The sequence below is a fragment of the Oncorhynchus mykiss genome, chromosome 7, assembly GCF_013265735.2.
Source record: "Oncorhynchus mykiss isolate Arlee chromosome 7, USDA_OmykA_1.1, whole genome shotgun sequence".
In the NCBI taxonomy this organism is placed as follows: domain Eukaryota; kingdom Metazoa; phylum Chordata; class Actinopteri; order Salmoniformes; family Salmonidae; genus Oncorhynchus; species Oncorhynchus mykiss.
Window position 1 is genome coordinate 48,126,575 of NC_048571.1, and position 24,452 is coordinate 48,151,026.

A 24,452-nucleotide genomic window follows, 5' to 3' on the forward strand; every position below is an offset into this window, starting at 1 on the left:
CGTTTATAACAGCAATAAGGCACCTCTGCGTCATTCCTAAGAACAGACCTTAGCCGTGGTATATTGGCTATATACCACACCCCCTTGGGCCTTATTGTTTAACTACACATCCATTTCTTGTCACCCGGCTATTTTATCTCAAAATGATGACTGCTTTTAGGTGTGCCATTCCTCTGCAGTTATGGGATGAGATCCAATAGGTTTGGATAGGTGAGATGTGGATTAAAGATTAATACGGTAGGCTAAATACAGTGTGACTGAAAAAAAGAATGCACTCATCAACCAGTGCTCTTCAAGAAGCAATGACATGCGTACCTTAACTAATAATGTTCCTCCTTTTCCCTCAGAGCATTCACAGCTTTTTTTCTCTCCTTTACACATGAAAGCTTTTCCCAGGCATTATGTGAATGTTGTGATTTATTAATGCAGCAAGGGGCCTGTGGCAGCTGTTCATAGCACAATTGTCAAGATATCTGCTACAAGTCAAGCAGGAGGGTGACATCTAGTGGAGTGCTTTCTAACAGACACTGAGCCATAGACCACCAGAGAGGGAGATGGTTACCCTTTGGAGAGAAGTCAAGGGGAGAATCTCAATGGGTTTTGCCTGCCTCCTCTCCTCAAAGGTAATCGAAGAGCAAAGGCGAGGACAGTAAACATAGAAACAAATGTGCTTGTATGAAATGAGACTCTCCTTCCCCACACCCACATTATCAAGCAAATTATGTTTACAGGGGTGGAATACCAAAATAAATGTGTAAAGTGATTATATCAAATGTAACTAGTTGTGTAAGACATGTTGTAACGGTTTTCTGTATGAGAAGGAGAGTCGGACCAAAATGCAGCGTGTCGATTGCGATCCATGTTTTAATAAACAAACGTAAAACACAAATCAATACAAACACTACAAAATAAAGAACGTAACAAAAACCTAAACAGCCCTATCTGGTGAAAACACATAGACAGGAACAATCACCCACAAACACACAGTGAAACCCAGGCTACCTAAATATGGTTCCCAATCAGAGACAATGACGAACACCTGCCTCTGATTGAGAACCATATCAGGCCGAACATAGAACTGGACAAACTAGACATGTAACATAGAATGCCCACTCAGATCACACCCTGACCAACCAAAACATAGAAATATACAAAGTAAACAATGGTCAGGGTGTGACACATGTTATAGATAAAACCAAAAATACCGTATTGAAATGTGTGCATATGCTTTTCTCCTTTGAGAAACCAACAGCTGATTCAAAGGGGGTGTGGCAGATTTTAAAACACTTCTGAGCTAGCTGCTGGTAGGAACCTCTTGTGTATCCTTTACATAAGTAGGTCAATTGTGGAGGGAAGTATACTCATCCATCCGCCTACTAATGAATTGATACTTTCCTCAACCACTCGGCCACTTATCGGTTTCCGGGACACGGAGGAGAGGAGGACGGAGGGGTCAAGGAGAGGACATAATTTTTCCCAACTGAGAATCTCCCAAGGTAGGGCTGCATCTTTGTAGTTTAAAGTGACGTCTTCGACTAGTCTCTTTTCCTCAAAGAGTAAGCAGTCCATCATAGATATGTGTGTCTGACAGTGTTTGAACCTGGTCTGGGTCACATACAGTTGAAGTTGGAAGTTTATATACACTTAGGTTGGAGTCATTAAAACTAGTTTTTCAACCACTCCACACATTTCTTGTTAACAAACTGTAGTTTGGGCAAGTCGGTTAGGACATCTACTTTGTGCATGACACAAGTACATTTTACAACAATTGTTTACAGACAGATTATTTCACTTATAATTCACTGTGTCACAATTCCAGTGGGTCAGAAGTTTACATACACTAAGTTGACTGTGCCTTTAAACAGCTTGGAAAATTCCAGAAAATGATGTCATGACTTTAGAAGCTTCTGATAGGCTAATTGACATAATTTGAGTCAATTGGAGGTGTACCTGTGGATGTATTTCAAGGCCTACCTTCAAACTCAGTGCCTCTTTGCTTGACATCATGGGACAATTTAAAAAAATCAGACAATCAAATAATTGTAGACCATAAGTCTGGTTCATCCTTGGGAGCAATTTCCAAATGCCTGAAGGTACCACATTCATATGTACAAACAATAGTACGCAAGTATAAACACCATGGGATCACGCAGCCGTCATACCACTCAGGAATGGGACGCGTTCTGTCTCCCAGAGATGAACGTACTTTTGTTTGACAAGTGCAAATCAATCCCAGAACAACAGCAAAGGACCTTGTGAAGATGCTGGAGGAAACAGGTACAAAAGTATCTATATCCACAGTAAAATGAGTCCTATATTGATATAACTCGCGGCTACAGAAAGCCCAAGGACAACCCCAAGTGTTTTTTTGGGGGGGGGGCACATGGAGCTGGCGGCTGAGCAGAGGGAAGAGCCAGAGACTGTCAGGGAGGCAATGGCGAAGTTGGGAGAGAGTGAGATGAGAGGGATGTTGTGCAAGTGTGTTCTGCTCAACATCCGACCAGAGGATCCGGTTAGCAGTCTGGTGCAACCAAGTGCACCTCTCCAGTCTGGTACGTCATGTGTCTCCTCCTCGCACTCTCCCTGAAGTGTGTGTTCCCAGTCAGGTATGTCCTGTGCCTGCACCCTGCACTCGCCCTGAAGTGCGTGTCACCAGTCAGGTACGTCCTGTGCCTGCTCTCCACACTCTCCCTGAAGTGCGTGTCCCCAGTCTGGTACGTCCTGTGCCTGCTCCTCGCACTCTCCCTGAAGTGTGTGTCTCCAGTCAGGTACGTCCTGTGCCTGCTCATCGCACTCTCCCTCAAGTGCGCCTTCCCAGTCCGGTACGTCCTGTGACTGCTCCTCGCACTCTCCCTCAAGTGCGCCTTCCCAGTCAGGTACGTCCTGTGCCTGCTCCTCACACTCTCCCTGAAGTGTGTGGTCCCAGTCAGGTACGTCCTGTGCCTGCTCCTCACACTCTCCCTGAAGTGTGTGGTCCCAGTCAGGTACGTCCTGTGCTGGCCCCAGCTCCAAGGCCAGAGTCTTCTTCTGCGTTGGTGCCCAGTCCAGGCACAGCGTCCAGTCCTGCTCCATGGCGGGAGCCTTCCCCTGCGTCAATGCCCAGTCCAGATCTGGTGTCCAGTTCCGCTCCATGGCAGGAGCCTTCCTTGATACCAAGGTCCAGTCCAGGCACAGTGTTCGGCCCGGGTCCATGGCTGGATCCACGGGATGAGCGGGTTCTTCGATCTGCACCAGAGCTGCCACCAACACTAATCACCACCCCTACCCTCCCCATTTGTTTCAGGTTTTGCGGCCGGAGTCCGCACCTTTGGGGGTGGGGGGGTACTGTCACGCCCTAACCATAGAGAGCCTTTGTTTTTCTATGGTATAGTAGGTCAGGGCGTGACTAGGGGGTTTTCTAGTTATTATATGTGGGGTTCTAGTTTAGTTTTCTATTTTTGTGTTTGGTATGATTCCCAATTAGAGGCAGCTGACTATTGTTGTCTCTAGTTGGGGATCATATTTAAGTAGAATTTTTCCACCTGTGTTTTATGGGATATTGTTTTGAGTTAGTGCACGTAGCACCTCTGTAGTCACGGTTTGTTGTTAGTTTATTGTTTTGCTAAGTTTCACATTCTAATAAATAATGTGGAACTCAACATCCGCTGCGCCTTGGTCCGATAATGCTTCCAACGAACGTGACAATAATGACCATCGTTATGTTTGGAGGAAAAAGGGGAAGGGTTGCAAGCTGAAGAAAACCATCCCAACCGTGAAGCATGGGGGTGGCAGCATCATATTGCATCAGGAGACGTGGAGGAGGCCATAGGAGGGCAACAACCCAGCAGCAGGACCGCTACCTCCGCCTTTGTGCAAGGAGGAGCAGGAGGAGCACTGCCAGAGCCATGCAAACTGACCTCCAGCAGGCCACAAATGTGCATGTGTCTGCTCAAACTGTCAGAAACAGACTCCATGAGGGTGGTATGAGGGCCCGACGTCCACAGGTGGGGGTTGTGCTTACAGCCCAACACCGTGCAGGACGTTTGGCATTTGCCAGAGAACACCAAGATTGGCAAATTCGCCACTGGTGCACTGTGCTCTTCACAGATGAAAGCAGGTTCACACTGAGCACGTGACAGACGTGACAGAGACTGGAGACGCCGTGGAGAACGTTCTGCTGCCTGCAACATCCTCCATCATGACCGGTTTGGCGGTGGGTCAGTTATGGTGTGGGGTGGCATTTCTTTGGGGGGCAGCACAGCATGCCCTCCATGTGCTCGCCAGAGGTAGCCTGACTGCCATTAGGTACCGAGATGAGATCCTCAGACCCCTTGTGAGACCATATGCTGATGCAGTTGGCCCTGGGTTCCTCCTAATGCAAGACAATGCTAGACCTCATGTGGCTGGAGTGTGTCAGCAGTTCCTGCAAGAGGAAGGCATTGATGCTATGGACTGGCCCGCCCGTTCCCCAGACCTGAATCCAATTGAGCACATCTGGGACATCATGTCTCGCTCCATCCACCACAGACTGTCCAGGAGTTGGCGGATGCTTTAGTCCAGGTCTGGGAGGAGATCCCTAAGGAGACCATCCGCCACCTCATCAGGAGCATGCCCAGGCGTTGTAGGGAGGTCATACAGGCACGTGGAGGCCACACACACTACTGAGCCTCATTTTGACTTGTTTTAAGGACATTACATCAAAGTTGGATCAGCCTGTAGTGTGGTTTTCCACTTTAATTTTGAGTGTGACTCCAAATCCAGACATCCATGGGTTGATAAATTTGATTTCCATTGATAATTTTTGTGTGATTTTGTTGTCAGCACATTCAACTATGTAAAGAAAAATGTATTTAATAAGAATATTTCATTCATTCAGATCTAGGATGTGTTATTTTAGTGTTCCCTTTATTTCTTTGAGCAGTGTATTTGGCTAAGGGATATGTAAACATCAGACTTCAACTGTACATGCCACAACGATTTAGTCACGTTCCCCTGCTCAGAGGCTGCATGCAATGGTTGTGTACCACATCACCGACTCTGCAGTCGGTAACCAGATTGCTATAACATATGTGGTAAACTGATACGCAAAATACTTATCCAGGCGTTGTGAGATCTGGCAGGCGTAAACAACGTCTGAACAGAGGAACGAGCCCTTTGTTAGTCCACTGTGCTAAAGCCTAGGGTCCTAGGCGTTTACCTCTGGGAGTAAAGAGAAGTCTTAAGTCTCATTGAAATACCTCAGGCTACACTTGCAGGCTGGATGACGGTTTAATACAGAATTTTGAATGACACATTTCTTTGAGACATTTCCTCATGTTCAACAGGATATTGTAGGCATAGTTACATGTAGGCATGTCCTTGAAGGTTTCAATTGGGGTAAATCCATGTGAATCCAATCACTTTTTGACAACACCCATTTTGATTGGAACAAAACATTCCATACATATTTACCCATTGTAGAAGTGCTCAGAAAGTGATCTTTTCAAGAGATAAAAAGGTGCTCAAAGGTACGGAAGTCCAGAGGACACATGAATAAAAAAAGTATTCCCTCGTTATGTCGAGATCATTAATTATTTATCTCATGATCACAACATACCAAAGTTGTTTTGTCGAGATTACAATATATTTTTTCTCATGATCACAACATACCAAAGTTGTTTTGTCGAGATCACGAGAAACTCACGTAAATGGACACCATATTTTATAGATAATGTTTTTACATTTACAAAGTGGGTGAGCTTCACTCCTGACAGGCTGATCAGATTCAATTTCAGCCTCAGAGCTTGATCAGGATGCTCCCTCCTCTACACTGATTAAAGTAGATTTAACATCAATAAGGGGTCATAGCTTTCACCTGGATTCACCTGGGCAGTCTATGTCATGGAAAGAGCAGGTGTACTTACTGTTTTGTACACTCAGTGTATATATACACTTACGTCAACATTTTGAGATACTATCGGGGGATTACGTACCGGCATAGTCTGAAAAACATTTTGGGATCTCAAATTGTCCTGACATTTCTCACATAGAAACTTCATTGGGAGGAGGGATGTTTTTGCTTTTTACATTTGCAACACAAACCATAAAAAAAAAAAATCATGATGAAAGTGGCCATTGGCCCTTTTTTAGACCTATACATGCCACCTGTAAGACCCAATTATCGTAAATGATACTGACAACACCTGTGAGTCATTATACTCCTAAGTGTGCTCTATTAATAGTCATATCTCAAAAGTACTCTTTTTGAATTAGTTCATTTTTAGACATGTATTGTTTTAAACAATATACTCTACAAGGACTTCACATTTCCAGAATGGGCTCTCTGCTATCTGTGATAGGGGATTCCATGCCAGCATATCTAAACATTTTGAGATACTATCTCGTATGTCTGTTTGAAAATGGGCTAAATTCGACTCGTAATCAATGTCCAGCACCCAAATTATTTTACCTGTTCAGGTGCCTAAACCGATCATGCTTCTTCACATGAAGGTGACATATCTGAGCATACAAGTGCACCACATTCAGTAATAAAATACAAGGCACGGAAAGGCAAACATCATTATATTTCAAAGTTGCTGTTTCCAAAGCACATCTCTGCTATTTCTATAAAAACAAATACAGCATAGCAAATCACAACACATGTTTTCTGTAATGATGCAAATATAGGCCAATGTTTTCTACAAAAAATATATATTTGACAGAAAATAAAAGTTGCACACCCTCAATACCCCTGTTTGTTATGGATGAAAAAAAACACGTACAGTATTTGTCATCAAATAGAAAAAGTAAAATGTCCACATAGGCCTATCTCAGGATATCTAATGAGTCAATAGCTGGCCATACCATGTATGATATCCAGAGGAAATCCCAAAATGATTTGTGCATGAAAGAAAAATATGGATTTCATATTTGTCCATTTATTAAGCATGTGCCGAAAACTCAGAAATGCATCAGAAATCGTCCTTATTTTCAACATATCAAAGAGCATATCAAGATTCGGATATGGCCAAGAGAAGCATATCTGGAATCAATTTAGCATATTACACTGAGCAAAAATATAAATGCAACATGTAAAGCGTTGGTCCCATGTTTCATGAGCTGAAATTAAATATCTCTAAAATGTTCCATCCATGTTCCAAAAGCCTATTTCTCTAAAATTTTGGCCACAAATTTGTTTACATCCCTGTTAGACTACTAGTCTGCCAACTCACTAACTACACAACTGAGTAGCTAGATGTTTGGTGAGAATTCTTCTCATATAGTCAGTGATACTTAATAGCTAGCTTTTCAGCAAATTAAAGAATTCTCATCGCCTAGTAAGATTTCAGCAATTTATTTCGCACCTGGATCCACCTGACAGTTAGCCTACTGTGACAAAATTGTGCATAGCCATTGTCTTTTTAAAGAAATATAAAACTACATGAAAACAGCAAAGAAAAAAGATTTACCCAACTTGCAAAGAGGTCAGCGAGGGGTGACATGCAGTGCTTTAGCATACGGCTCCACAAGAGGTCGCTATTCACCTTCAGGTAAGGCAAAACTGTACAAACTAGAAATAGTCATGGTGTATTTTTGTAGGTACCAACTCCGGCATGGCCTATGGGGAAATTAATGGAGTTATTTTTTGGGGGGGATAAACGCCAAAAATAAGGTATGTGGTAAATACAGGCATAGATCATGTGTTTTGTTTTATGAGAATCTTCATCAGCTAATGTCAATTTGTGAATTTTTAAGCATTTATGTAATAAACAAAAAACACAAAGCACCACAGGCTTCATAATTCAGAAAGGTGTGTTAACCTCAGACCGTATTTTCTGCGTTTATCCCAAACCCTACTCTTTCCCCATTCATTTTCTCTATTGGGATGGCTGAACGAGTCGGAGGTAACACATATCCCGGTTTTAGGACTACAACAAAGATGTTCTACTATCTGTGACTACAAGCTGGCGAGCTCTATATTGAAGGGTTGCTTGTTTAGCAACAAAACCGACACTTTCGTAACTACAGTATGGGGCAAAACAGATTGGCTTAGATTGTTGACAACATGTAAACTATATTTCTCTCCAATGTTTATTGAAAACAAATACACAATACATTTGCACAATGAGCACCTGTTGTCTCTCAAATACATTGTTACAGTTGTTGGTTAACTAGCTAATGAATTGTAGCTATATTAGCAATAATTAGAAATCAGTAAAAACACCTCACAACAAGATATGGTATCAAGAACAAGATGAAACTAGTTAAAACGAGGCACTTACGATTCGACACAAGGCAGTTTCTTGTCATTGTTGGTAGCTATCTGGTCACCCAGAATCACAACAACTCACAGACCTCTGCACCCTCAGCATGCTCATAGTTTTCGTGATGTTGTCAGCTAACCCATCTATGGCACAGTCTATTCAGGCAAAAGGGACTTATACACTTACCTCGTAAAAAATGTGTCCTCAAAAGATCTCACTTCACCTCAACTTCAGGACAGAAGATGACATATACAACACTAGCTATATTATTGGATACTAAACTCAGCAAAAAAGAAACGTCCTCTCACTGTCAACTGTGTTTATTATGTGTAAATATTTGTATGAACATAACAAGATTCAACAACTGAGACATAAACTGAAACAAGTTCCACAGATGTGACTAACAGAAACGGAATAATGTGTATCTGAACAAAGGGTGGGGGCACCAGCTGCATTAAGTACTGCAGTGCATCTCCTCCTCATGGCCTGCACCAGATTTGCCAGTTCTTGCTGTGAGATGTTACCCCACTCTTCCACCAAGGCACCTGCAAGTTCCCGGACATTTCTGGGGGGAATGGCCCTAGCCCTCACCCTCCGATCCAACAGGTCCCAGTCGTGCTCAATGGGATAGAGATGCTGCCTCTTCGCTGGCCATGGCAGAGCACTGACATTCCTGTCTTGCAGGAAATCACACACAGAACGAGCAATATGGCTGGTGGCATTGTCATGCTGGAGGGTCATGTCAGGATGAGCCTGCAGGAAGTGTACCACATGAGGGAGGAGGATGTCTTCCCTGTAACGCATAGCGTTGAGATTGCTTGCAATGACAACAAGTTCAGTCGATGACGGACACCGCCCCAGACCATGACGGACCCTCCACTTCCAAATCGATCCGCGAATCCGACCATCACCCCTGGTGAGACAAAACCGTGACTCATCAGTGAAGAGCACTTTTTGCCATTCCTGTCTGGTCCAGCGACGGTGGGTTTCTGCCCATAGGCAACGCTGTTGCCGGTGATGTCTGGTGAGGACCTGCCTTACAACAGGCTTACAAGCCCTCAGTCCAGCCTCTCTCAGCCTATTGCGGACAGTCTGAACACTGATGGAGGGATTGTGAGTTCCTGGTGTAACTCGGGCAGTTGTTGTTGCCATCCTGGACCTGTCCCGCAGGTGTGATGTTCGGATGTACCGATCCTGTGCAGGTGTTGTTACACGTGGTCTGTCACTGCGAGGACGATCAGCAGTCCATCCTGTCCCCCTGTAGCGCTGTCTTAGGCGTTTCACTGTATGGACATTGCAACATCTGGCCACATCTGCAGTCCTCATGCCTCCTTGCAGCATGCCTAAGGCACGTTCACGCAGATGAGCAGGGACCCTGGGCATCTTTCTTTTGGTGTTTTTCAGAGTCAGTAGAAAGACCTCTTTAGTGTCTTAAGTTTTCATAACTGTGACCTTAATTGCCTACCGTCTGTAAGCTGTTAGTGTCTTAACGACCTTTCCACAGGTGCATGTTCATTAATTGTTTATGGTTCATTGAACAAGCATGGGAAACAGTGTTTAAACCCATTACAATGAAGATCTGGGAAGATATTTGGATTTTTACGAATGATCTTCGAAAGACAGTTTCTTTTGTTGCTGAGTTTATAATTGGATAAAATTGCAGAGGTGTGACTAAATGACAGCAAACATATTCAAGAGCAGAAAAATGTCTCAGGGTTGACAAACTGGTGTCTGAGTAATGCCCTGTGTACTTATGGAGAAAAGGCAATGTGTCATTCAGTACACAGCTAAAGTTGCCTGACGACTCAAACAGAATTCTTCCGAATTGCAAATAGTCTGGGTAGCCATTTGATTAGATGTTCAGGAGTCTTATGGCTTGGGGGTAGAAGCTGTTAAGAAGCCTCTTGGACCTAGACTTGGCGCTCCGTTACCGCTTGCCATGCGGTAGCAGAGAGAACAGTCTATAACTAGGGTGGCTGGGGTCTTTGACAATTTTTAGGGCCTTCCTCTGACACCGCCTGGTATAGAGGTCCTGGATGGCAGGAAGCTTGGCCCCAGTGATGTACTGGGCCGTACGCACCACCCTCTGTAGTGCCTTGCGGTCAGAGGCCGAGCAGTTGCCATACGAGGCAGTGATGCAACCAGTGATGCTCTCAATGGTGCGACTGTAGAACATTTTGAGGATCTAAGGACCCATGCCAAATCTTTTCAGTCTCCTAGGGGGGGAAAGGTGTTATCATGCCCTCTTCACGACTGTCTTGGTGTGCTTGGGCCATGTTAGTCTGTTGGTGATGTGGACAGCAAGGAACTTGAAGCTCTCAACCTGCTCCACTATAGCCCCTTCGATGAGAATAGGGGCGTGCTCAGTCCTCCTTTTCCTGTAGTCCACAATCATCTCCTTAGTCTTGATCACGTGGAGGGAGATGTTATTCTCCTGGCACCACACGGCCAGGTCTCTGACCTCCTCCCTATCGGCTCTCTTGTCGTTGTCAGTTATCAGACATACCGCTGTTGTGTCATCGGCCAATTTAATGATGCTATTGGAGTCGTGCCTGGCCGTGCAGTCATGAGTGAACAGGGAGTACAGGAGGGGACTGAGCACACACCCCTGAGGGGCCCCTGTGTTGAGGATCAGCGTGGCGAATGTGTTGTCACCTAGCCTTACCACCTGTGGGCGGCCCGTCAAAGTCCAGGATCCAGTTGCAGAGCGAGGTGTTTAGTCCCAGGGTCCTTAGCTTATTGATGATCTTTGAGGGCACCATGGTATTGCACGCTGAGCTGTACTCAATGAATAGTGTTCTCACATAGGTGTTCCTTTTGTCCAGGTTTGAAAGGGCAGTATGGAGTGAAATAGAGATTGCATAATCTGGGAACTGTTAGGGCGGTATGAAAATTGGAGTGGGTCTATGGTTTCTGGGATAATGGTGTTGATGAGAGCCATGACCCACATTTCAAAGCACTTCATGGCTACAGATGTGAGTGCTACGGGTTGGTAGTCCTTTAGACAGCTAACCTTAGTGTTCTTGGGCACTGGGTCTATGGTGGTCTGCTTAAAACATGTTGCCATTACAGACTCGGACAGGGAGAGGTTGAAAATGTCAGTGAAGACACTTGCCAGTTGGTAAGTTCTTGCTCGCAGTACACGTTCTGGTAATCCGTCTGGCCGTGCGGCCTTGTGAATGTTGACCTGTTTAAAGGTCTTACTCACATCGGCTGCGGAGAGCGTGATCACACAGTCGTCCGGAACAGCTGGTGCTCTCATGCATGTTTCAGTGTTATTTGCCTCGAAGCGAGCATAGAAGTAGTTTAGCTCGTCTGGTAGGCTTGTGTCACTGGGCAGCTCTCAGCTGTGCTTCCCTTTGTAGTCCGTAATGGTGTGCAAGCCCTGCCACATCTGACGAGCGTCGGAACCAGTGTAGTACGATTCGATCTTAGTCCTGTACGCTTTGCCTGTTTGTTGGTTCATCGGAGGGCATAGCGGGATTTCTTATAAGCTTCAAGTTAGAGTCCTTGAAAGGGGCAGCTCTAGCCTTTAGCTCAGTGCGGATGTTGCCTGTAATCCATGGCTTCTGGTTAGGGTATGTACGTGCGGTCACTGTGGGGACGACGTCAGCGATGCACTTATTGATGAAGCCAATGAAGAATCCCGGAACATATTCCAGTCTTGTGCTAGCAAAACAGTCCTGTAGCTTAGCATCTGCTTCATCTGACCACTTTTTTATTGATCTCATACTTGAGTAAAAGTAAAGATACCTTAATAGAAAATTAGTAAACGTGAAAGTCACCCAGTAAAATACTACTTGAGTAAAAGTCTAAAAGTATTTGGTTTTAAATATACTTAAGTAACAAAAGTAAATCTAGTTGCTAAAATATGTAAGTATTAAAAGTAACAATAATTTAAAATTCCTTATATTAAGCAAACCAGACAGTGCAATTTTATTTATTTACGTATAGCCAGGGTCACACTCCAACACTCCTACATAATTTACAAACAAAGCATTTGTATTTAGTGAGCACCAGATCAGAGGCAGTAGAGATGACCAGGGATGTTCTCTTGAAAAGTGTGCAAATTGGACCATTTTCTGTCCTGCTAAGCATTCAAAATGTAACAAGTTATTTTGGCTGTCAGGGAAAATGTATGGAGTAAAAAGTACCACATTTTCTTTAGGAATGTAGTGAAGTAAAAAAAATTACAAAAATATATGTAGTAAAGTAAAGTACAGATACCCCCAAAAACTACTTAAGTATTTCTACACCACTGGCTACATACTTCAGTTTGAGACTGCCATTGTTGTGATGTCAAAATGAGGGGTATTGGACAAAATAAAGTAATTAACGATTGAATCATCTCTAACCAATCAGAGTATCAAAGACAATGACACATTTTCAAACTGTTGTTTTATCTGAGGTGCGTGCAGTTCACTTGAATGTTTGCTACCTACGGAACGGTTTGTACTAAGCGAAATGTTCTCAAAACGTTCTTGTAAATTGTTGAACAGCCTTTGAGGTACGTTTGCTCCCATTTGGTGGGTGTGGCTTGCAGCAATGAGTGACGTATTTAAAGGGCAGTAGCCATGCTGACAGCGTTCCCTAACCTCTAAGATTTTCAACTGATCGTTCAGTACAACACCATTTCCGTTCAATTGAATGTCCCAGAACGTACAAACATACTGAACGCAGCCCAAAGGGAAAGGGGATATATAGTCAGTTGCACAACGCATATAACACAACCCCTCTGAATCAGAGAGCTGTGGGGGGCTGCTTTAATCAACGTTCAATGGCGCAGTTGTTGAGGAGGTTAACTGCCTTGCAGCGACTCAGATCCAGACTTAATGTTTGAGTCCGGAATGGCATTACATAAAATGAGTTAACTCCGCTCACCCGGGGCACCAGGTCATGAAAAACAAACTTGACCATTGTGGAGAAGAAACGGATGTCCATGGGCGTGGTATAGCGATTGGCCGGAGAAATTAGTTTGGGTAGCCAGGCAACAGATAAGGGGCAAAAATATAGTCTGTCATAGGCAATAGAGGGACTCTATTGAGACATATATTTAGAGAGTTAGTCCAACTTTTTGAATTGTTTGTATTTTTCAAATTCTAGACATTCAGTTACATAGCATTGTATTCTCCATGTAATAATAATGGGGAGCTAACATGGCTGCCATAGAATGTTGAAGTGTCATGTAAATGCTTCATAATGCAGAACCCGCACTGGTCCAACTCTCACGGCTCTGCAGGGACTACTACATTGTCAATCTGCAGAATTCTGAGAGGAATACCAGACTTTTTTATATTTTTTATTAGCCACATATTTAATCTCTCCGTTCTGCTATAGGCCACAGGTTAGTCTGTTTTCTTAAGAAAAGGTCCCTTACGAAGGCAGAGAAATCCCAATTCTGGTATTAGTTAGTGAAGTAATAATAACATTGGTACATTGGCTTTTAAGTAGTCTACAGGTTTGAAACCCTGTTAAATCTGACTTGCCAAGGAAACATACTTTGTTAAATACCCATAGCATCACATTAAAAAAATATTCCTGCCATTCTCTTTATTTGATGAGATAAAAACCCATCACATCTGCTCATAAAAGTACATTTTTATGTGACCACATTAGAATTTGAGGCCGCATGAGAACTTGGTGTCAACTTCTGTCTTCAAATAGGGTAACATAGTAACTCATCTTTGTTCTGTTAAACTGTGTTTGCATTGTTATGTAATGTGTTGATGTCCAGTATGCATTTGTACGAGTTCATCTCATTTTCAAGAGGAGGAAACCTTGAGATTGAGCCCTCTGACGGTCTCTCGCTGTTTGCTTGTATTTGTGCAACACTTTTTTCACAGCGGATGGTTTTTCACTGCGGCGTAATCTCTGAGACAAAGGCTTTTCCTGAAACATGAGGGCCTTGGGCCTGTCCTGTATTCATGCTGCTGTTACTGTACTTTGTGAAATACAACCAAATGTCCATGTAATATAGACGGGTCAGACATGGATTACAGCTCCATGTGGTTTTCTTGCCTGATTTGCGCTGTGAAATGGTTTATCTTGTGATTTGGGCCTTGTTTCTTCCTCTGTCCACAGCGCTTCTTTCTCCAGCCTGCCTGTGTGGAACAAAAGATTAGCAGCCAGGAAATGCCCCAGCCAATCAGCTGCAGCCTTACATCATGCCAGTGAGAGCAGGCCACTCACAACCTGGCTTCTATCCTAGCAGCCCATCGGCCAGCCTGGAGAGCCGTGGCTATGCTCTGAGCAGGGTGAGGACTTAGAGGGCTGTTTGTCCTCCATGTTTTAACAAGCATTGACATATAACACACTGAGTTTGTTAGCCATGCATCCACAGAGGTAAGCTTGATTTTTTATTATTTCACTTCCTCTTTGATAAGCTACCAGCTACTGTATATGTTATGTGCCTCAGGAATACAGGTTTGTCTCATGGAGAGAGAAGGGGGGAGAGAGCCTGCTAGTCCCTAGAACACAGGAGTGGAGCCTGGCAGGAAAGCAGAGCACAGCAGGCTGCCTCTCCTCTGCTGACTGTATATGTCTCTGGTCACATAGGGGATCAGCCTGTCTTCATTCCTTTGTACAGAATATACCATGGCAAGAGGAATATATCCCTTTTGCAATAAGGCACAGGATTGATCAGTTTGGCTAGGTTGTTGTTGGGTTGTAAGTGTTTATGACTGTGTCACAGGCCTGTACATTCAAAATGGAAGGTGTGGGGAGGGGAGAGGGCCGTAGCAGGGCGAGAGAACATTCATTAGGGGATCCCAGTGGATTTAACAGATGGTAAAGAGACAGCTCAGCAATGACAGCACAGCAAGAATGATTTAGGCCTCAGAGTGGTATTAGTGCATGGCACTACTTTTAATCTTACACCCTCCAAGCAGGAAGTAGTCAATCAAGATGAACTATGATGGCTGTACAGTCAGGGTGTTTTTCCAGACTACGGTTTATAACAATGGACAGTATTCACATTCTTGTTTTAGCATGTTGAATCATTGAACACGTTTCGTCTGGGTTTAAACCAACATATATAGTACTGTTTTTCTTAACAACTAGCTGAAATAAAATGTCTCCGAATGTTAGATTATATGCCTCAACAGTTTAGTATCTGGTGAGAAAATCTGCCTAATGTTATTTTTCAGTTCACAGCTTTCTCTTTGCTTTGGAGTGGCATCCATTTCAGAGAGCTTCCCCTCTCTGTGCCTCGGGTCTAGACACTCTGGGTGTTTGTATGTGAAGCCTGATGAAGGGAAGGAAGGCTGCTTCAGACAGAGCCTTGGACAAAAGTAGATAATTATCCCAAAAAGGATATGAGAATCTCTAAGTCTCTAGTGGAACTCATAGAATTTGCACACATAGACGAATGCTGTATGTCGGCAGATGTTTTGACAACAACCATGCAAAATGCTTGTCTGGCATGTAACGTCAACGGCCTCAAATTGAATTGCCTGAAAAACAGCTTCTATTACCAGGCCATCAGACTGTTTAACAGCCATCACTAGCCATCTACCAGGTGATACACACTCACTCACACAAAACACACACCTCATACTCACAAACGCATGCAGCAAAGCCTACTCACACACACAGCCAATGCTGCTGTGCCATGTTATAGAGACTTTAAACCACTGGACACTTTCGGTTTCACACGAAACAAGAAAACCATGTCATGCTGGCACTCATTTTTAATTATTCCCCATACCTGAGTAGTCTGACCTTTCCTAACGACCTTCACCTTGTTCAGATTTATTCTCCATGTTAAACCATCATTGTTTTTGTCCATTATAATCTTAATGGAAGCATTAGTATTTATTTAACTACAAATAGAGATCTGGTACTGGTATAAAAAAATAAGTAATAGCAATACCACTGTTGGTTAAAAGTATAGACACATTGTTAAGGTCCAAGCCCTTAAGGATTTATTTGACCAGAGGTAATGCCAGTAGGAACGTATTGGACAGGGAAAAGGGTGTTGGCACTGGCTGCATGTTCTTCAGTCTAAACCACAGCCGTCCATTTTGATTCCTGAGGCCTGTGACATTTTCAGCCCTGTCTTTGTAAGGCCCTTCCTGCATTCCTGTGAGCCGTCTACTGGTAAGCTGTGTGTGCTTTCTACAGCAGCTCGCCTCAGCCGGAGCCGTGTGTGTGCAGTGTGCTCAGCAGGCAGGGAGGGAATGTCTTCAAAATGGACGCCATACACACTGCCTCAGAGCCGTGGAGGAAGAGGGAGGGAATCTGATACGCTCCCTCTAAGCCTGTGTAACTGCATCCCCCATGTTTTAGAAAATGCACACAGCCAGTGAGGGCTATATGGACTTTGAGGGACTTGGTTGCAGAGGTTTTGTGAGAGTGAGGAGAAATCCTCTCTGCATTGCAGCACTGTGTCTGAGGAAAGAGGGGAGAAGATAGCCTGTGTGGCACACTAAGCCGGGCGCCCAATCAGGCAACTCCTCCGTGTGGCGCACAAACCAATCAGAAGCCCACAGCTGAGGTTAAAGATTGACAATCGCAGAGAGAGCAGCAGGAAGAGCAAGGCCCTTCTGGAAAATTCTGCTTTGTCTCATCCCCCACCGGCCTCACTAATTGAAAAAAAAAAAAAAAAGCCTGAAGAATTCTGTGCGTAAAGAGGAAAAAGGTATGCTGTCAATTTCCTACATTGAAGCATGGGTTTTGTGTCAAGAGAGGGTATGGGAGGGGTGATATCACTATATTCATGAAAATAATGTATTTTCTGCAATGCTTTAACAACAGGAAGGGGTGTTGTTGGAAGATTGGGAGGCATTGATTTTTTGTGTTTATTGTGTGTATCACTGTTCTCTCCCTCTGCTCTCCTGGCCTGTGGAGGAGGGGATGTAGCTGAGGGAGAAAATCTCTGTCTTTGCTGACAGGTTGTCAGAGGTGGAGGCCAGTAAAGCCAATGCTCTGTCACTGCAGATGTAGCTGTCATTTTCTACCCGAAATGGAGAGGAGAACTAAGACAGAGAGGGGGATAGAGAGGTGGTGGAAAAGGGACTACATTTGCTGCTCTAACAGGGAGCTGCTATCTTTGTATCCTGCACTCTCGCATTTTAATTATGCTGCTCTCCCCAAGAGCTAAATAAAAAGCTTTTGAAATGGAACCCATCTGAGCTGTGAGACAGTAGCTTGTGACTTGGCGTCAAAGAAAATGGCTGAAATAAGGGGATCGACACATTTGGTGTCTGAATAACAAGGAGGTTGATCTTGAGCTGATACTGATTAAAACAGTGGCTTTCCCACAAGAAAGTACTGTTTAAATTCACGGAAGTGTGCATTTAAATGATGCACAAGCATAGGGCTGGGGCTATGTTTGTGCAAGACAAAGAAACAGGAATGTTTGAGTCGCTTCTTTCTTGAGGGATATGATGCGCATGAGTGTGATGTTGCATTTTAGGGGGTTTTGGGACTGTGGATAGTTCCATTATAGAGGGCATTGTAGTCACCATGCAGTTGTAGAGCGGATGGTTCTCCATTGCACCTGCCTCAGTTCAGCCTTGACCCATCTCTCTCAGAAGTCTCAGTCATGGGACCCAAGGGTGGGGGGCTCAGGATTCATGGGTGACAGGAAGGAGAAGATCTATTGAGTTTAATGCATGATTGTTTTTCAAGTCATGTTGAAACTAGGACACATTTAGCTGTTGGTTACAAACCAGTTAGTTACATACAGTCCCATCCATGCCCAGTCATTTACAGTAGATGAGATGTCTGTATAATTTGGTAATCTGAGAAATCCCCTTTTAGCCTCACAGCCTGGTCTCATAGACTAGACGTAGCATAATAAACATAAACCTCTTGACACTCAAATTAGTATGATATGGTATGGTTACATAAGACATAAGGTTACTTTAAGCTGCAATATGTAACTTTTTGTGCAACCTGACCAAATTCACATAGAAAGGTGAGTTATAGATATGTCATTCTCATTGAAAGCAAATCTAAGAAGTGGTAGATCTGTTCTATGTACCCCATATCTATGCATTCCGTGCTTAAGTTTCATTTTTGCGTCTTTTGTACACCAGATTCAAACATTGGTTATGGAAAATATATTTCACAGTGGTTTAGATGATACATTGATTCAATATACGATACTTGCTGTTTTTGTCACATAAACTGAAATTAGGCAAACTATTAGAATTTTAGCAACCAGGAAATGGTGCAGCGATTTCTGCATAGTGTGTCTTTAAGGCTGGTCAGGGTGGGTGGGTGTATAACGTGAATGTCTAGCAACCCAAAGGTTGCGTGTTTGAATCTTATCAGACAAAATTACAATTTTAACTACTTTGCAACTACTTAGTATGTTAGCTAACCCTAACCTTAACCCCTAACCCAAGCCACCTAGCTAATGTTAGCCACAACTAATTGGAATTCGTAACATATCATATGTTTTGCAAATTCATAACATACTGTACGAATTGCAATTCGTAACATATTGGAAGAATTATACTTCGTAACATATCATACAAAATGGATGAGTCTTGGGGCGGCAGGTAGCCTACTGGTTAGAGTGTTGGGCCATTAACCGAAAGGTTTCTAGATCAAATCCCCAAGCTGACACTGTAAACATCTGTCGTTCTTCCCCATAACAAGGCAGTTAACCCACTGTTCCTAGGCCGTCATTGTAATTAATAATTTGACCTTACCTGACTTGCCTGGTTAAATAAAAAAATAAAAAAATGGACATCCATAAATTAATACATACCATATGGAATGTAGCATATCATATATCAATTGGAGTGTCCAGGATTTACATTTACTATGTTATGTCTACCCCTGAGTCCAGGTTGGACATCAATGCATAAGTGTGAGTTCACATGTAAATAGGATTCAACACAATTTTATGAAATACATGGCTTCACAAAAGCATGTCTAATCCCTGAGACATTGTTCCAATGAGACAATGACAGATGATTGGTACCTTTTTTTGACCAGAAGTTGTTTTGAAGATGTACAGTGCATTCGGAAAGTATTCAGACCCCTTCCCTTTTTCCACATTTTGTTACATTACAGCCTTATTCTAAAATTGATTAAATACACACAATACCCCATAACGACAAAGCAAAACCAGTTCAAAACAAATAAAAAAACAAATACCTTATTTTTATAACTATTCAGATCCTTTCCTGTGAGACTCGAAATTGAGCTCAGGTGCATCCTGTTTCCATTGATCATCCTTGAGATGTTTCTACAACTTGGAGTTCACCTGCAGTAAATTGAATTGATTGGACATGATTATACAGTATAAGGTCCCACCGTTGACAGTGCATGTCAGAGCAAAAACCAAGCCATGAGGTCAAAGGGATTGTCCATAGAGCTCCAAGACAGGATTGTGTCAAGGCACAGATCTGGGGAAGGGTACCAAAACATTTCTGTAGCATTGAAGGTCCCGAAGAACAAAGTGGCCTCTATCATTCTTAAATGGAAGAAGTTTGGAACCACCAAGACTTCCTAGAGCTGGCCGCCTGGCCAAACTGACTATTCATAGGAGAAGGGTCTTGGTCAGGGAGGTGACCAAGAACGCAATGGTCACTCTGAAAGAGCTCCAGAGTTCCTCTGTGGAGATGGGAGAACCTTCCAGAAGGACAACCATCTCTGCAGCACTCCACCAAATCAGGCCTTTATGGTAGAGTGGCCAGACGGAAGCCACTCCTCAGTAAAAGGCACATGACAGCCCGCTTGGAGTTTGCCAAAAGGCACCTAAAGGACTCTAACCATGAAAACAAGATTCTCTGATCTAATGAAACCAAGATTGAACTCTTGGCCTGAATGCCAAGCTTCATGTCTGGAAACCTGGCACCATCCCAACGGTGAAGCATGGTGGTGGCAGCATCATGCTGTGGGGATGTTATTCAGTGGTAGGGACTGGATGACTAGTCAGGATCGAGGGAAAGATGAACAGAGCAAAATACAGAGAGATTATTGATGAAAACCTGCTTCGGAGCGCTCAGGACCTCAGACAGGTGAAGGTTCACCTTCCAACAGGACAATGACCCTAAGCACGCAGCCAAGACAATGCAGTGGTGGCTTTGGGACAAGTTTCTGAATGCCTTTGAGTGGCCCAGCCAAAGCCCGGACTTGAACCCGATCTAACATCTGTGGAGAGACCTAAAAATAGCTGTGCAGTGACACTTCCCATCCAACCTGACAGAGATTGAGAGGATCTGCTTTTAGCGTCATACCCAAGAAGATGCGAGGCTGTAATCGCTACCAAATGTGCTTTAACAAAGTACTGAGTAAAGGGTCTGAATACTTATGTCATGTTTCAATTTTTTCCCCCAATAAATTAGCAAAATTGTCTAAAAACCTGTTTTTAGTTTGTCATTATGGAGTAAAAAACTATTTAATTCATTTTAGAACAAGGCTGTAATGTAACAATATGTCAAGTCAAGGGGTCTGAATAGTTTTTGAATGCACTGTATGTCTTATAAAAAAGGCTCTGCGTTTTTTGACACACAGATCAACTGTACTAGTTGTTCAGGCTTTGATCTTGTCCCATATTGATTACTGTCTGGTAATATGGTCAGGTGCAGCAAATAAAGACCTACTGACCTAGCAAAGCTGCAGCTGGCTCAAAACAAAGCAGCACGCCTTGCCCTTAAGTGTACACACAGAACTAACATCAACAACATACAGTACATGATAGTCTTTCATGGTTGACGACAAATTTACTTCTTCTCTTTGTCTTTTTAAGAAACATTTGTGTATTGAAAATGCCTAACCACTTGTATAATCTATTTGCATACACTTCAAATTGACACACAGTGGGGCAAAAAAGTATTTAGTCAGCCACCAATTGTGCAAGTTCTCCCACTTAAAAAGATGAGAGGCCTGTAATTGTCATCATAGGTACACTTCAACTATGACGGACAAAATGATTTATTTGCAAATTATGGTGGAAAATAAGTATTTGGTCAATAACAAAAGTTTATCTCAATACTTTGTTATATACCCTTTGTTGGCAATGACAGAGGTCAAACTTTTTCTATAAGTCTTCACAAGGTTTTCACACACTGTTGCTGGTATTTTGGCCCATTCCTCCATGCAGATATCCTCTAGAGCAGTGATGTTTTGGGGCTGTTGCTAGACAACACGGACTTTCAATTCCCTCCAAAGATTTTCTATGGGGTTGAGATCTGGAGACTGGCCACTCCTTCGTTGCCCGGGCGGTGTGTTTGGGATCATTGTCATGCTGAAAGACCCAGCCACGTTTCATCTTCAATGCCCTTGCTGATGGAAAGAGGTTTTCACTCAAAATCTCATGATACATGGCTCCATTCATTCTTTCCTTTCCACGGATCAGTCGTCCTGGTCCCTTTGCAGAAAAACATGATGTTTCCACCCCCATGCTTCACAATAGGTATGGTGTTCTTTGGATGCAACTCAGCATTCTTTGTCCTCCAAACACGACGAGTTGAGTTTTTACCAAAAAGTTATATTTTGGTTTCATCTGACCATATGACATTCTCCCAATCTTCTTCTGGATCATCCAAATGCTCTCTAGCAAACTTCAGACAGGCCTGGACACGTCTGGCACTGCAGGATTTGAGTCCCTGGCGGCGTAGTGTGTTACTGATGGTAGGCTTTGTTACTTTGGTCCCAGCTCTCTGCAGGTCATTCACTAGGTCCCCCCGTGTGGTTCTGGGATTTTTGCTCACCGTTCTTGTGATCATTTTGACCCCACGGGGTGAGATCTGGCGTGGAGTCCCAGATCGAGGGAGATTATCAGTGGTATTGTATGTCTTCCATTTCCTAATAATTGCTCCCACAGTTGATTTATTCAAACCAAGCTGCTTACCTATTGCAGATTCAGTCTTCCCAGCCTGGTGCAGGCCTACAATTTTGTTTCTGGTGTCCTTTGACAGCTCTTCGGTCTTGGTCATAGTGGAGTTTGGAGTGTGACTGTTTGAGGTTGTGGTCTTTTATACTGATAACAAGTTCAAACAGGTGCCATTAATACAGGCAACGAGTGGAGGACAGAGGAGCCTCTTAAAGAAGAAGTTACAGGTCTGTGAGAGCCAGAAATCTTGCTTGTTTGTAGGTGACCAAATACTTCAATATACTATTTTCCACCATCATTTGCAAATAAATTCATAAAAAACCCTACAATGTGATTTTCTGGATTTCTTTCTTCTCATTTTGTCTGTCAGAGTTGAAGTGTATCTACAGTGCCTTGCGAAAGTATTCAGCCCCCTTGAACTTTGCGACCTTTTGCCACATTTCAGGCTTCAAACATAAAGATATAAAACTGTATTTTTTTGTGAAGAATCGACAACAAGTGGGACACAATCATGAAGTGGAACGACATGTATTGGATATTTAAAACACACCAGGCAGGTCCGAGATACTGTTGTGAAGAAGTTTAAAGCCGGATTTGGATACAAAAAGATTTCCCAAGCTTTAAACATCCCAAGGAGCACTGTGCAAGCGATAATATTGAAATGGAAGGAGTATCAGACCACTGCAAATCTACCAAGACCTGGCCGTCCCTCTAAACTTTCAGCTCATACAAGGAGAAGACTGATCAGAGATGCAGCCAAGAGGCCCATGATCACTCTGGATGAACTGCAGAGATCTACAGCTGAGGTGGGAGACTCTGTCCATAGGACAACAATCAGTCGTATATTGCACAAATCTGGCCTTTATGGAAGAGTGGCAAGAAGAAAGCCATTTCTTAAAGATATCCATAAAAAGTGTCGTTTAAAGTTTGCCACAAGCCACCTGTATTTGGTCACCTCCACTTGGGAGACACACCAAACATGTGGAAGAAGGTGCTCTGGTCAGATGAAACCAAAATTGAACGTTTTGGCAACAATGCAAAACGTTATGTTTGCCGTAAAAGCAACACAGCTCATCACCCTGAACACACCACGCCCACTGTCAAACATGGTGGTGGCAGCATCATGGTTTGGGCCTGCTTTTCTTCAGCAGGGACAGGGAAGATGGTTAAAATTGATGGGAAGATGGATGGAGCCAAATACAGGACCATTCTGGAAGAAAACCTGATGGAGTCTGCAAAAGACCTGAGACTGGGACGGAGATTTGTCTTCCAACAAGACAATGATCCAAAACATGAAGCAAAATCTACAATGGAATGGTTCAAAAATAAACATATCCAGGTGTTAGAATGGCCAAGTCAAAGTCCAGACCTGAATCCAATCGAGAATCTGTGGAAAGAACTGAAAACTGCTGTTCACAAATGCTCTCCATCCAACCTCACTGAGCTCGAGTTGTTTTGCAAGGAGGAATGGGAAAAAATGTCAGTCTCTCGATGTGCAAAACTGATAGAGACATACCCCAAGCGACTTACAGCTGTAATCGCAGCAAAAGGTGGCGCTACAAAGTATTAACTTAAGGGGGCTGAATAATTTTGCACGCCCAATTTTTCAGTTTTTGATTTGTTAAAAAAGTGTTTGAAATATCCAATAAATGTCGTTCCACTTCATGATTGTGTCCCACTTGTTGTTGATTCTTCACAAAAAAATACAGTTTTATATCTTTATGTTTGAAGCCTGAAATGTGGCAAAAGGTCGCAAAGTTCAAGGGGGCCGAATACTTTCGCAAGGCACTGTATGATGAAAATTACAGGCCTCTCTCATCTTGGGAGAACTTGCACAATTGGTGGCTGACTAAATACTTTTTTGCCCCACTGTACATAAAAGCAGACATGTCACTATGGGTTTCTTCACGAAACCCAAACCAAAAACTGATTTGAATGTGTCACTCAGTTATCTATAGAGCCCTATCATCGTGGAATGCTCTGCCACCAGAGGTTACTCTGGCAAAAAGCAAGTTTAGCTTTAAAAAACACATTTAAAAAACATATTGGGTCGCAGCGCCTCTCTTCGTTTAAAAAATAAAATCTAATTTAACTGTACTGTATTTAAGAATATAAAAAGGTTGAGTTGAAGTCGGAAGTTTGCATACACCTTAGCCAAATACATTTAAACTCAGTTTTTCACATTTCCTGACATTTAATCCTAGTACAAATTCCCCGTCTTAGGTCAGTTAGGATCACCACGTTATTTTAAGAATGTGAAATGATTTATTTCAGATTTTTATTTCTTTCATCACATGATTTTGCAACCTTTCATCACAGTGGGTTAGACGTTTACACACATAAATATTTGGTAGCATTGCCTTTAAACTGTTTAACTTGGGTCAAACGTTTCGGGTAGCCTTCCACAAGCTTCCCACAATAAGTTGGGTGAATTT

The 24,452-nt window shown here is 43.1% G+C and overlaps 1 protein-coding gene across 6 annotated transcripts in view; it reads left to right on the plus strand.

Moving 5' to 3' along the window:
- Nucleotides 1-1,385: 1,385 nt before the first annotated feature.
- LOC110527921 (protein kinase C-binding protein 1) overlaps nt 1,386-24,452 on the plus strand; it is a 40,245-nt gene continuing 17,178 nt past the window's right edge. The window contains exons 1-2 of one of the 6 annotated variants that reach the window (XM_036983394.1): nt 1,386-1,496; nt 14,304-14,564. In XM_036983394.1, coding sequence (XP_036839289.1) covers nt 14,551-14,564 — 14 coding nt within the window. In that variant the 5' untranslated portion in view covers nt 1,386-1,496; nt 14,304-14,550. Of the gene's footprint in view, nt 1,497-14,101; nt 14,565-16,156; nt 16,861-24,452 lie in introns of those variants that run through there. The other 5 variants (XM_036983395.1, XM_021609545.2, XM_021609542.2 and 2 more) reach the window with 5 other exon arrangements.